Genomic DNA, 14,334 nt, shown 5'->3' on the forward strand with positions numbered 1-14,334 from the left:
TGTGCCACTGGGGGGCTCATCAATCAATACGTACAACTAACTGCCCAATTCTAGTTTGAACAAGTATGATACTACAGACAAAGGATTTTTTGCTTATATTATTCAAATCTATGATTGCTTTGTACCTCATAATATGTTTAGATCACATACTTCCTTGATGGAATATTTTGGGGATTTTTTCTTTTTTTATACATAGACATTTAGTATTAGCACAATTTTATTTTCATTTTAAATGAATAGTTTTTCCTTTTCTTTTGAAAAATAAACATTTCAAACAAAAGTATGAAATACTGTTTATGCAACAATGATGTACTGATATTTCAATGATAGTACCAACCTCCTTGAGATCCTTCCTGGCTGATAAACTGCTGAGGAGCCTGGCTTCGAGGTGGTAAATGTCGAAGTTGCATGGCCTGGGGAAAAAACTGCTGTGGTCTTTGATGTTGTGGAATATCTCGAGGTCCACTAAACTGTGATTGCTGTTGAGAAGGTTGGGATACCCCACTTGTTGGAAGTTGCTGTCTCTGTTGAGGAGCTGGGCTAGATGATGTTTGGGGCGGTAAAAATCGTGGCTGTTGTATACCTTGAACTCCTATTGTAAATTGTTGTTGTTGCTGTTGAAATGGTTGTGACACTGGAGAATATGGTGATTGTTGGGAGTTTGGAGAACCTAAGGAGAAATGCTGCTGAACTCCCTGAGTTCCTGGAGAAAATCGTTGTTGTTGGATATTAGGGGTTCCTGGAGAGAAACATTGCTGTTGGCCACCCTGAGAACCAGGAGAGAAAGTGTGTTGTTGAGGAACTACCTGAGACCCCAAAGAACTTCTAGGAAGAGGCTGAGGTCCAGGAGAAGGGAGTTGTTGAGGAGACATATGTTGTTGCTGTTGAATACCGCTTGGAGAGAAGTGTTGTTGTTGAGACTGAAACTCTCTCTGCTGGAAACTTTCACTGAAAGGATTGTTGTCATCCTGAAAAATATCAAAAATAATCACTCCAGGAAAGAAAAGTTTTTCTGTTACTATTCTAATCTAAATACAAGATAAATAACAAAATATTTATACAAATTTTCATGATAATTTCAAACTAATTCAGAACATTATGATTCCAAATAAATGTGCAACTATGTATAATTTAAAATATTAACTTTTTATTTCAAGACTAAAAAAAAAACGTATGGTAAATAGTTACAAACCCAATGAAGAAAATTACTTTTTAATTTTATTATTAAGCCTAGAAAGATATTTGTAACAAAAAAAGTTTTAGTTTATTATACAAAGTGGTTATTTATTATAATAACCATTTCAATTTTATTGCTGCTACAAAATTTATTGGATAAAAGAGTTTAACTCTTTCAGCACAGACTTGGTCCCTCGGACCAACCTCATAACCATTTTGTGCTTGTTTTAGTTTTCATGCTATAACTTTTAAATTAGTAAGCAAATGTTAACGAAATTTGGCACATTATCAGTACACATTATGATGCTTTCATATGCAAAATATCAAATTATTTTATTAAGTCTTAACGTTTGTAAAGCAATGTTTTTCTCATGCCTTTTTTTTTTCTTTTCGCATGTTGCCTACCTATCACAAAAAGTAATATTCATTTCATAAGATTAAAATTACTTTTGTGCATCAAAAAAATTCCAAATTTCACATACAAAATCTTTATAATGTCCAGATAGTTATCAAATGTTTCTTAAGAAACAACTTTATATTTTATCCTTTATTTTCAGTAATGAATCTCTGTATGGTTTTGGTATATTTGTCCGATCTTGTAACCACAATAAAAATTAGGAAATAAATATAAGTTATGCCTTTTTCATCCTAGAATGAACACAAGACCACAAATATTTAGGCTAAATAGCTTAAAATCTCATAACATTACACATTTAGATATATTTATTACACTTATTATATTGACCTTTCAACTGTGCCTGGCTAACAATACAGAAGTTACAATGACACGGCTCACGTGCACTCATAGCTGAAACTTTATAAACACAGCAAGGGAGCACAGTCTAAATTATTGCTGTATACAAAAGAACAAAACAAAAAAATTAACAGAATGTATCCTGAAAAACTAAAACAAGTCTATTGGTATCCTAGGGTTATGTATATTAAAAAACAGAAATAATGAGTTAAAACTTTAGAAGAAACTTCTACCTGAAGAAGTTTAATTGAAGAAAAAATTTTTTTCCCCATTTTACAAAAAGCTGAATTTATTTTACATATTCTTTATGTGTTTGTCATGTTTTTATTTACACTTACTTGAGTTACATGTACAGGATTAGGCCTTCCAGCACCTTCAGGCTGTGAAGTCACCATCCGAGGGGAATGTTGCATCATTGGGGATGGAGGCATTGGTGCTGGAGAGTGCTGCATTAAAGGTGATGGAGAATGCTGTAATCTTGGTGATGGAGAGGTACCTAGTGGTGATGGAGACATCATCGGAGACTGAGGTGTGCTTGGACCCTACAAAATATCACATGTGGAAATGATAACTATTTTCTTAGCACTCATCTTTCTTTCGGTTGTTAGTACAAAAGTTACCAATTACAGTGTTCTGGCATAATAAAATAAACAGTCTTATTATAAAGTTCTCAATATCACAAGCACAAAATGAACAGAGACCCATTAACACTATATCTTTGCCTTCTCTATGCGCGAAAGGGTTCACATTTAGTAAAGTTATGTACATCATGGACATGAAAGTATTGTATTTTGGACAACACAATTGGTTTCAGAGGTACTCATATTCACATGCCAGGGTACTATATATATATATATATATCTTGTATCATATCATATCTATGTTATAATAACATATATCAAACACATTTGTTTTCAAATTACCATGGTTCAATTGAACCTAGAAAATTTTCACATTTCATGATACTGTAGAGTTTAGAAAATTATTGCCCACCAGCACTTTTTCTTTAAAGACAACTACATTTGCAGTTAACCTCTGCTTTTCACAAAAATGTGAAGGGTAAAGATGTGTTTGGAATAATAAGATATACCCAATACTAACCCTCTCGTTACGGGCATCCTTTTCTGTTTGTGTCATGAGGTTTTACCGAGTTACATCCAAAATTTAATTAAAATACTCTCTTATCATGGCATATGAGTAAACTTGGCATAAAAACGTAGCTAATAACCCAAATTTCAAAATTATAAAAGTTTTATATTTTATAAGGCAATATTTAAAAAAATCCTGAATTTTCCCAAGTATGAGAATTGAGACATTTGCTCTCTTCTTGGAGAGGTGGAAAATAAATACTTAATTTAATGTAAATTACTCATTATGTTGTTGTCATTGCTCATACAAGCATGATTTTTATAGTCTTCAATCTTATTTGGCTAAAGAGCCATAATATAGAAAATCAGATCCCTCTTTCCATATCCACTTGTCACATCCTCTCCTTCAGAAATTGGCAATAGTTCTCTCCGATGTTTCATATTATATTATTTATAACCAATAGAAAGACAAAGCTTATCAAATGACATATTATATTACATTGTCTTCTGTACATAGAATTGTCTATTTTGCTTCCACTTCAAACTTTATTCACCCAGGAAACATATCAACAAGTTTAGCTGAATTTTTAACAGCTCTTGTCACTTGGTCAGAAAGCCAGAAAAACTGTGATAGTTATAAGACACCGTCTTGTCTTTGCATAATATTATTGGGTTCGTTAATTCAGTATTTAATTATATAAAAAAATTATCTAGTGCAGTAGTACTGTTAGTATAAAAAAGTAGGACTAAGTTTCCTCGACAATCAACAGCAAAAAAAGAAGACTCAGGTAAGTACCATATTTCTTGTTTTTCATATGTATTCTTTATTTATTATTATATAAGTAACTAAAAAGTAAAAATTACAATATTAAAGTCAGATTTAGATAAAATAAAGATTAACAATAATAATTTTTCAAGAGGTATACTCACGAGCAAATTACAAGTAGCCTATGCATTACATAATTCAATAGGGTAATGTGAGCAACACACCAGCCAAATGGTTTACAACTTGTGTGGTGGGATTATTAGTTAAACACAGTTCAAAGTATAAACAGATGTATATAGCTACAAGTTTAAAGCTATTTAAAAGAAACAAATGTAGTTTCATGTTTGTACAATTTGTACATACAATTTGTAGTCATTCTAGAGAGAAAAAAGGGGTAATTCAGATATATCTTGATTTTTTTGGTGGTTACAAGATCAGTCAAATTAACCAACCTTGTATAGAGTTAGAGTAAAAAATAACAGATAAAATTTTACCAAAGGAAAATGTTTGAAATTTTTTAGAAGGTTATGGAGATTATGCAAATGAACTTTGAAAATATTCAGATGAAAAAAAGTGTTTTAATTTTAACATAAAAATTACATTCAGAGAGGTCAACACTTTGATTACATATGTTCTTGGAAAAATTTTTAGTGAAATTACTTCATTAAAAATTCTGATTTATTGTCTACAAATGACCCTTAATGTTTAATGAAAGCATATGAAGTTTTGTGACGATACACAAAACATATTAAAAGTTACAGTATGAAAACTCTAAAAGTCAATTTGGGGTTAACTTTTAGGTTGAATTGACTAAACCAATAGCAAGAGAGTTAATCACCAAAAACATAAACTTCCTAGAAATAAACTTTATGCACAGCATTTACAGATTACATCATAGCACAATGTCAATGTTATCACGCATGTATATGCTATAAAAAGTGCATAACAATATTCCAAATCCCAAAAAGGTAGACAAAAAGCAGACTTATGATCTTCATTCAGAACAAGTTAAAAAAAAAAAAAGGCTATCACCAACTTTATTACCACGAATGAATTACAACATACAGTAAGAGTGTAGCCTTGCTTTCAAAATGATACTGTGGCAACAGCATATTATCTAAAACAACCTTTGTATTGAATTATTGTAAAATGAATTCAAAATAAGCTACACAACAACATCCTACAGGGAGGGAGGAGTATGCACATCACAACTATATAAACTCAAACTAGCTTAAATTATAAATATATTAATAATGATAACAAATGAATTACACAGTTTCGTTCATATAACCTTGGTTGAAGCCTAATGATCAATAGATATCCTTGCATGTACAATATCTATTCATTATTTGCTCTTGTGAGAAATCTAAACTGTCATCTCTTAAAAGTTCATTACCTTTATTCTAGAACATGGGTCGTATTTTTTGTAAATGATTTTAATTTTAAATCTGCATGTTCTTGTATGCAAGTTTGAAGCCACCTAAGAGTGGATCCAATCAAACCTATACTCTTATACAACACTTGAGGTTATAAAAAAGTATATTTGATCCTTTGAACCTGAATAAAAAATGCTGAAATATAAATTCAAGTTTAAAGATACATCTTAATTCAAATTGTAAGTAAGCTTGATGGCAAACTTACACAGTTGATTTCTGATTAAAATTGCTTGTTTATGTATATACATTAACCCTCTGTGTAATGGTTCAGTTATTGTGACCGATCTTGTAACCATAATGCAACCATGAAATTATACGTACTATAACTCTGTACTTTCATGTGAAAAAAATTAATATTTTTTAAAAACGTATTTCTACTTAAGATTTTTCAGTGCGTTTACAAAGCCTTTACTACATCAGTCTGAATGAAATGTGATTTTCATTCTAAGAATAAAAATATTTCTTTTTATATTACAGTTTTCATATTTCATTTGCAAAACCTCTACAACTTTTTAAATAAAAAACATTTTTTTTGTAAAACTTTAAACTTTGTCGCTTACTTTCTCTACCCTAACATTAACTGTTGTGCAATTATCATCAAGGAAAGTATGAAATAAAATCAAAAGTAATTTTTTTTTCCAAGAATGATCATAACTTCTAACAGACAATGACAAGTACTTATCCTAAATAGCCTCAGGCTCCTAAAAGTTTCACATCTGTTTCAATTAATTTATTATTGTTTTATTCCTCTTAGAACAGAGTACAGATAGCATAACAAAGCAATAAATCAAATGGCAGGAGCTTAGGGCAAATTAGGGTAAGCAAAATATCCAGTTACATCATCCAACAGCAGCCCACATGCATTCCTCAAGGAGGAATATTTATGTATAATTTTTTAAGTTTTCTTATCTGACCTACAAGTTTCAAAGTTGTGAAGTTAGCTATTTTTGTTAACAAATATACAAAAAAAAACAAAAAACTAGGAAATTTAGCATTTACTTTAGCCTTGAGGCCTTTTACACTTCACTGTGTGGTTTAGTAAGCCTATTTTTTCCTCATTGTGTTGGTTGTTCAAAAATAATTCATGAAGCTATCCAGTAAGCATTTCAGAACAAGATAAGTCTCCAAAACCACTATAATTTCTTTGATTTTCTAACTAGCATATAAAGAGGCTTAAAACATTTCATTACTGCTTAGTGTAATGTCTTTAAGCTAAACTCATCAAGCTTTCTTGAAAAAGAAAAAAAAAAAGAAAGGATTTTACTGCTAAAAGAAAACAAATAATTGTATGATTTGTGTAGTGTAGAAGTTTCACTTTCTGTTGATTATAAATATATTAGATAAATGAACGTACAAGTAAAGAATATCAGAACTTACAGCCATATGAGGTGTGGGAGGACCTTGAGATGCAGTTGGAGGTCGAACTGGTCGTTGTGTTGCCACTACCATCTGGGGTTGTTGTTGCTGTTGCTTCTTCTTCTGTTGTTTTACTCGGTAATCTTGAATAACAAGACCATGCTGTCGGGACTGCTTCCTAGCCTATCAAACAAAAGTTTTGATTAGAATTAGGTTTAACCTTAACACAGAAAAGCAAGCATATGTTTTGAAGAAACAAACAAATGAAGAAAACACCGAATGATGCTGGCTTATGGTGTTGTAAGTATTCATATTAATTAGCTTAAATATTTTTTACAAATTACTGTAAATAGTCTAATAACAATATTTTTTATGATCCCTCATATCCCCCTAAAATCTAAAATAGTTTTTCTGTCTTCCTTTGGGTCAGGACCTCATGCTGTCCTAGAGTATGAAAATGAAATTGTTTCCTGAAATACAACCCAATGCTAAACATTTATATCAAGGAATGAAAATAAAATTTGTAAATGAAATTTCGGTCATGAAAACATTATATATATTATTTCTTAAAATAAAAAATACTAGAATGGTATAAAAGTTATTAAATACTTAACCATATTACAACAAACATGGATGCAAAGCACACTGTGCAGTAGATCACAGGTATTAGAAGTATCTACATGTATGCAAGCAAAAAAGAAGAAAAAATTGGAAATACTGAAAATTGTCTGAAAATATATTTTCAGCTGAAGAAGTTGACATGTCAAAAAAATCTGTTAAAGTTTTATTACATGAACAAACAAGATAATATTAGTATTGATTTCCATGCTGAAAATATTTCAAAACATCTAAAATTAAGTTTATCATAAGCTATTTATAAACATGAACATACAAAATGTTTGTTTAAAGCAAGATATAATCAATAATTAGAGCAATCTCATTAAGTATCAAACAGAACTGAATACATTCTCACATCTCTGCAAAATTGAATTCAAACCAAATGGAAAATATATTTTTAAAATAAATTAAAGTTATTTTTTAGCAGGCTTAGACAATTTCTTTCTAAGATAACTTAAACAAATCTCACAGTATGTCTTTTCAACTATAAACCATTGGTAAAAGAATATATTTCATACATTTAAAGATATATCGTGTGAAAGCGACCTGGACATTTTTTTAAGTTAATTAGGCTGTGTAATCAGAAATTTAACAAAATATAAAGTTTAATACAATAAGTAAAATTATATGAGTACTTCTAAATTTAATTTCTCTTTGGAGTTCATATTTAACACTGCATTGCACAACACTTTAAAATTCAATTAGTCAGCTGTGATGTTAATCAAACAGAAAATATTTCTACATTATTTTTTTTGCTTTGTATACAACTTTTGTTAACAAGACATTTTTTTTTAAAGTTCATTTCATCAGCTTAAGTCTTGAAGAAGAGATTTTTCTTTTATCAAGTTCTTGTACTCTTACATACATACTTTTGTTAATGATTTTACTGCAAAAACAGTAAATTAAGTTTGTATTCTTTTTCATTAATCAGCTGAGCACATGCTATAAAGATATATTGAATCTAAAAGACTGTGTGGTTCAAATTCAATGGAGTCTAATAATATTACTAATAAACACAGTATCACTGAATTTTCCCCCTTTAGGAAACTATATGATTTTTATAACTAAATGTAAAATGTTTGAACCTGGTCCAGCTGTTTCTGAAGTACAGCCTGCTCTTGGCTAATTCTTTCCAATTCTGCTGCATCTCTTTCTCCTAATTCCTGACCATTCTTTCGTAATGTGCGTTGCTTTGCATTGAGTGCCTTTTTTGCTTTCCTGAGTTTACCAACTTCTGTTTCAAAGTATTTTTGATGAGAGTTTAATGCTTCTTGCTGCCGTAATAACCACTGTTCATACTTTGTTTGCTGCTGTCTTTCTTGTTCATTTGAAGGTTCTGCAGGAGGAAGTGGTGGGGCTGGTAAAGAAGTAATTGCAAATGGCAAACGAGGTCGTGGAGTAACACCATTTCCTGTTACATAACAAAGAAAAAAGTTCTAACAAGATACATTCAAGTAAAGGCAACAAATAATGCTAAAATATGTTAAAAATTATATTTTAACATATCCAGTGATTTCCTTAAGAATCTGTTGCTAATGTGAATTGACTGCATTAAATATCTTTTGTAAATTTGGGATTGCATATTTGAAACAGTGCATTTATTCTGGTCATAAAATCATTGCCTAAACGACTGTTGTTGTGCATACCATCCAGTTTCTTGTAGCAAAACATCATATTAGTTGCTGATTTATTTTGATCGTGTAGAAGTTCAAATGTGACAATTTTTATTACTGAAAGTGTCTGCTCAACTCGGATAGAAAACCTGCCATGAAATTGAAACATAAAGGAAAGACAGTATCATATTAGTTTGGCTCAATCCAAAAGCACCACAAAAGTTTGTGTACAGAAAACTGTTTTATCATATCTAATGCACCTGAGCATTTTTTGGATTTTTGTCCAAAGGACTAAGATGTATGGTTGATATATTTCTTTAAAATATTAAAATGACAAACTTTTGCTCCATGGGTGGATAGTTTTGACAATTTTGCAAGGTCAAATTTTAAGTAAAATTCAGCATTTTGTTCATGTGGTGTAGAAGCTAAGTTTCAAATGACTATTACATTGAGTTTTCATTGCAGACTATAGCACTCGTAAGCATTCTGCAGTTATGAATTAGTGCTTTAATATCATATACATAATGAGTTCTTAAAAAGTTTCATAATTGGAGATCAAAGATAAAGTAAAATGTGAACAAAATAACAATATATAATTGTTTTTTTTAATGATAGTTTTCAATTAAGCTTATTTATATGCATTGAATTATTATGAAAATGGCAAAGATACGGTTGTAAGTTATGGTTTTAAATATTTAAATGTCTGTATTGTTGGTTACAGAGTTCTAGAATCAATGTGATGTAATCAGCATGTGAAGTTGTAAAAGGAACCACAAGAATATATATATATACACCCATATGCATGTGAAGATTGTTTGAGAGTTAGTTAAGTCAGAGTGTTGTTGTGTTAGACAGTTTCTAACCAAGTCCAGCTGCATTAGTACAATAAAACCTGTGATCTTGTGATAATTATTTTAATGTTATTCATGGATTAAGCATTTATAAGCAAAAGACACCTGTAAAACACTAGCAAAAATATAATTTATATTAAAGGTATGTGGCATGGACAATTGTATTTATTTTTAATGAATAATCAGTCAGAAGAAAAAAGTCTACTACAACATGAAAGCTCCATATTATTTTATCTAAGTTTCAAACAGAACAAAATAAAGTTCCATTCATATTTTACACCACAAATGTGAATTATGTTTATTGAATTAAACTAATAAGTTGTGATAATGCTGAAAGTGTGTAATAGTGCAATATTAGAGTTTGAAAATGAACAAAACTTAAATAGAAGCTGTAATTTTGAAAGTTAGCATTTTCCAATGCCGAAAATGTATTTCCAACAGATACTTGCCTCCTCTCACATAATAGCATATTTCAATTTATGTTGTCCTCTATATGTGCATTTTTCGATCATCAGTAGCCTTTGGGCAAAACAAAAACAAAAAAAACCAGAAGTGGGAAGGACAGATGGGAAGTGTGAGTGGAAGTAAGTATCTATCAGAAGTACATTTTCAGTGTTTGAAAATGTTACCTTACCTCCACTCATATAATAGCTAGAATCTCATAATGAAACTGTGGAGCAACTGGTGCAAAAGTTACCTAGATGAGCACTCTATGGAAAGTGTCTGAAAAGAATCCATGGAGTGTGATACCCTAATATATAGGGTCACACTCATGGGAGAACACACCTCATCTGTACCAGGATATACTCTTCCACCACTGTAAAGATATGTGTTGCCAATTCGGGATGAAATGATGTCTGAGATTTTTGTGTATTAATATACGACTGATATTTACACAATATATTAATTAGTATAATAGTAAACAATGCAGTTTGGACATTGATTAAGCCTAGATCATACTTAAGTCATGTCTACTAGTACTTGAAGAATCATGTATTCGTATGGCAGTTGTATTTTATTATATATATACTATAGATCAACTTTTAGGTGCATTTGTGCTGATGAACCAGTTTCAAGCAAGGAGTCCCTCATAATGTTTGTATGACATAATTGATGTGAATTGGCATGCTGCAAAATTCTTTTAGAAATCAAACATCACACAATCAGATGTACTAGTAGATCTATTGGCTAGTGACCATGCAGTAAGACTGGGCTGGAACGACACTGGCAGTTACAGGTGTGCAAGCCTACAATAAACACTGTTATAATAGGCTTACATTATTTAGCCCAAGCTTGGCTTATTGTAAACATGTGTCCAAACACATGGGGCCCTGCAGTGAATAGAGTTCAAAACTGTTGTAATAATCTGGATCCAAAAAAACAGTGGCTGAATTATACTGTCAAGTTGGGAATTGTTGACAGCATAAGATGTAAACTGTGTATGGAACATTTGGATCATATTAAGCATGACAAGAGTTTCAGTGATGCCTATGTAGTGGGAATAACTGATTCAAAGAAAATGAAAAAAGAGGCCAGCAGAAAACACCCAGACTCAGAACAACATTCTAGGACAGCAGACTATGCTTTTAAAATAAAGGCAACAAGGGAGCAAACTTATGCAGAAACAGCCATCAGAAAATCAATCATCATAGGTTCAGCAGAAGAGAGAAGATGGGTACGGATGCTTATGGAGACTGCCTACACCTTAGCTGTTCAAAAGATTCCTTTTAAGAAGTTTCCAACAACTGTAGCACTTGAGAGACACCATGGGGCATGAATAGGCCAGACGTACTGTACAGATAAGAAGTGTTCCGAATTCACAACGATTATTGGGGAGGAACTGTGAAATGAACCTGTTTAAGTTAGGCTACTATTATTAATTCATATTAAGATTTTCATATTAATTAGGCTATATTTAATTACCAGATTACAAACTAGGTCTAGATAATTTGGATTTAAAATTGTTCATAAATTTATAGATCTTAGGATCTTGCAATTTCACCTAGGTCATCCAATTAACTTATGAAGCTACTGACACCAGTGTGACAGAGAAGGAAGTCCTCTTTGTGTTGTACGTGACAAATGACAGATATGCAAAGAATGCTTTTCATCGGCTTAAGACAGTGAAACATACTGATCTACAAGGGTTAAAAAACACTTTAGTGAGAACTTTTATTGAACTTGGTATTACTAACTTGCATAAAAAAATAGTGAGTATGATGGCTGATGGTGCAAGTTTTAACCTATATCACAAAAGTGGTTTATCAGCTCTCTTGAAGAATGAGTACCCATGATTAATAAGTATACACTATCTAAATCACAGACTGTAATTAGCAATAAAAGACAGTTTTAAAGGAACATACATTGAGGAAAATGTTATTTATGCACTTTATCATAGGAGCCCCAAACATTTGCAAGACCTAAAGGAATTGGCTGACATTATGGAGGAGGGTGTGCTAAACCCCCTAAAAGTTAATGGCACACATTGGATTCATGGTATAAATAAAGTAAAAGCATGTAATGCATTGATAAAAGGGTACAAAGTATTGGTTGTTAATTTAAAAAATACGTTAGGGAAGTCTGATGAGGGAGGTAAGATAAAGAAAACCTTCAAAAGACTGACTTGAGTCAGTTTGTGCTAAATCTCTGGCTTTTTATGAAATCACAACATCTTTAGCAAAACTCTCTTTGAATTTGCAACAAGATAGCATTGACCTCCTACATGCTAAGATACAAAACCCTCCAGGGATTGTCTGGCTCTGTTTTTGGCCCAAATATTAATGAATTGCTTATACAGGCCAAAGAGAGTGGCAAGGTTAGGTACAAAGGATTTATCAATATCTGAGTCAGAAATTAAAGATTTTATTAATGTAGTTTCAGAGTACAAGAGTTGAATACTTGATTGTGGGAGCCAAAGATTTTTGACTTGAATGCACAAAAACCATTTTGACCCATTTCTTCTAATATTGAAATTAATAAATTATGAAGTATGACCAAAAGCACAGGATGAACTTGAACATTCTGGTAATGCATATTGTTTAAAATCATTCAAAATCTTCGGATATTTTTGAAATTGACTGAAAATATGAAAGATAGCATTGTACTAATTACTACACCTTCTTTACCTTAATCAATGATGTTCAATAAAGTTTACATAAAATAAAAATAAATGTGTAATGTATATATTTATTCTCAGTTTTGTTATATTTATTATTGTTTAACTTGTTTTCATGAAGCTTTAATTGGAAATCACAGCTATGTAGTTGCAACAAATTGCTAATCATTTTAGCACCTGGTTTGCAACATAAAACTGATGCACCTTTTTCAATATAAATCAATCCCTGGAGAAAAATATGAGAAATACCACAGGGAGATGAGGAATTCCAAAGAATAAATATACGGGAGCTTCAACTGTCAAAAGGAGCTGAGTGGGTCAAATAAAAATGAACCACATGGAAAGGACAAAGAAATCATTTCGGAACAGAATGAAAAAATATGGGAAACAGCAGTGGCATACACATTATATCTCCTATGGCCAGAGGCAAAAAGTAAGAAGTAGAATCTAAGTGAAAGATAGTACAAGAAACAAGAGATTAAAGAGTTAAAGAAAAGAAGGGTAAGGGCATGGAGAACAGTATCCAGGTCCCAATAAGGAAGGAATGCAAGATGAGGAAGATGAAGGTGACAAAAAGAACAAAAATCATATAAAAAACAGAAGAGAAGAATACGTGATGATAATAAGAAAACCCAAAAGTATTAGGTAGAGCTACCTGGTAACCAGCAATGGTTGAAAGTGATAAAACTCCAACTAATAGCAAATGATAAAATTTGAAAAGATAGGGGAGAGAAGGAAGGGAATAAAAGAGAAACATGATGCAGAGACCACTACGGAATGTATGCCCTTGTTGTGGATAGACAAAGAGGAAGAAAGAAAGAACTGAACAAGAAGAAGGAAAGTTACACATAAAGAGAGTCTGGAACATATAGCAAGGGACTGGACAAAACCCACACATGAAGTCAGAGTGAAAAAAATGCTGGATGGGAGAGAAAGATGTGAGATTCAAGAAGTAAGGAGAATGACAGAGGTAGAGGAGGAGAGGACAGAAGAAGGTGCAAGAGAACAAATCATGGCTGGGCTGGCCAGTATGGAGGTATCAGGATGACAAAAAAATTTGTATGAGGGTAGACACAGAGAAAAACTTGGAACAGTCCTGATGGAATGCATCCCCAGCCAAAGCTAAGGGAAGAGAAACAGGGGACCAAAAGAGTTGAAGTAATATGTTGAGAAAAATGTCATAGACATCCAGATGAGAGCACAGCCACTCAAAAACAAGAGGATCGAGTGACCAATCCACAAGTAGTATATTTTGGCCAGCCTCAAGAGACGATCTACAACAAGATGTAGAATAAAATAGGCTAAGAGACATTCTTGTATAGAATGGGCCTAGAAAAAGAGGTCGATAGTGTGGAAAAAAACCAGATGACGTGTCCCCTGGTGAGTGATAAAGGAGACAACTGCAGAGTTGACCATATGTAACATAAAGAGATGTCTATGGACCATCCTAAAAAAAAAAGATCCAAAATTGGATGTACTACAAAATATTCTAAGAGATGGATTTGAAGGGATGATACGTCATAGTACCAATGACCCAAATTTACATGAGTGTCAAGACATG

The 14,334-nt window shown here is 31.9% G+C and overlaps 1 protein-coding gene across 4 annotated transcripts in view; it reads right to left on the reverse strand.

The window, feature by feature from the left end:
- LOC106468793 (histone-lysine N-methyltransferase 2C-like) overlaps positions 1–14,334 on the reverse strand; it is a 120,412-nt gene that overhangs the window by 54,874 nt on the left and 51,204 nt on the right. For all 4 annotated transcript variants that reach the window (XM_022397154.1, XM_022397156.1, XM_013929233.2 and 1 more), the window contains 4 exons: positions 8,280–8,605; positions 6,598–6,759; positions 2,269–2,472; positions 338–968 (listed from right to left, as the gene is read on the reverse strand). In XM_022397154.1, coding sequence (XP_022252862.1) covers positions 338–968; positions 2,269–2,472; positions 6,598–6,759; positions 8,280–8,605 — 1,323 coding nt within the window. The remainder of the gene's footprint in view (positions 1–337; positions 969–2,268; positions 2,473–6,597; positions 6,760–8,279; positions 8,606–14,334) is intronic.

Source organism: Limulus polyphemus, unplaced genomic scaffold (genome assembly GCF_000517525.1).
Source record: "Limulus polyphemus unplaced genomic scaffold, Limulus_polyphemus-2.1.2 Scaffold3166, whole genome shotgun sequence".
NCBI lineage: Eukaryota > Metazoa > Arthropoda > Merostomata > Xiphosura > Limulidae > Limulus > Limulus polyphemus.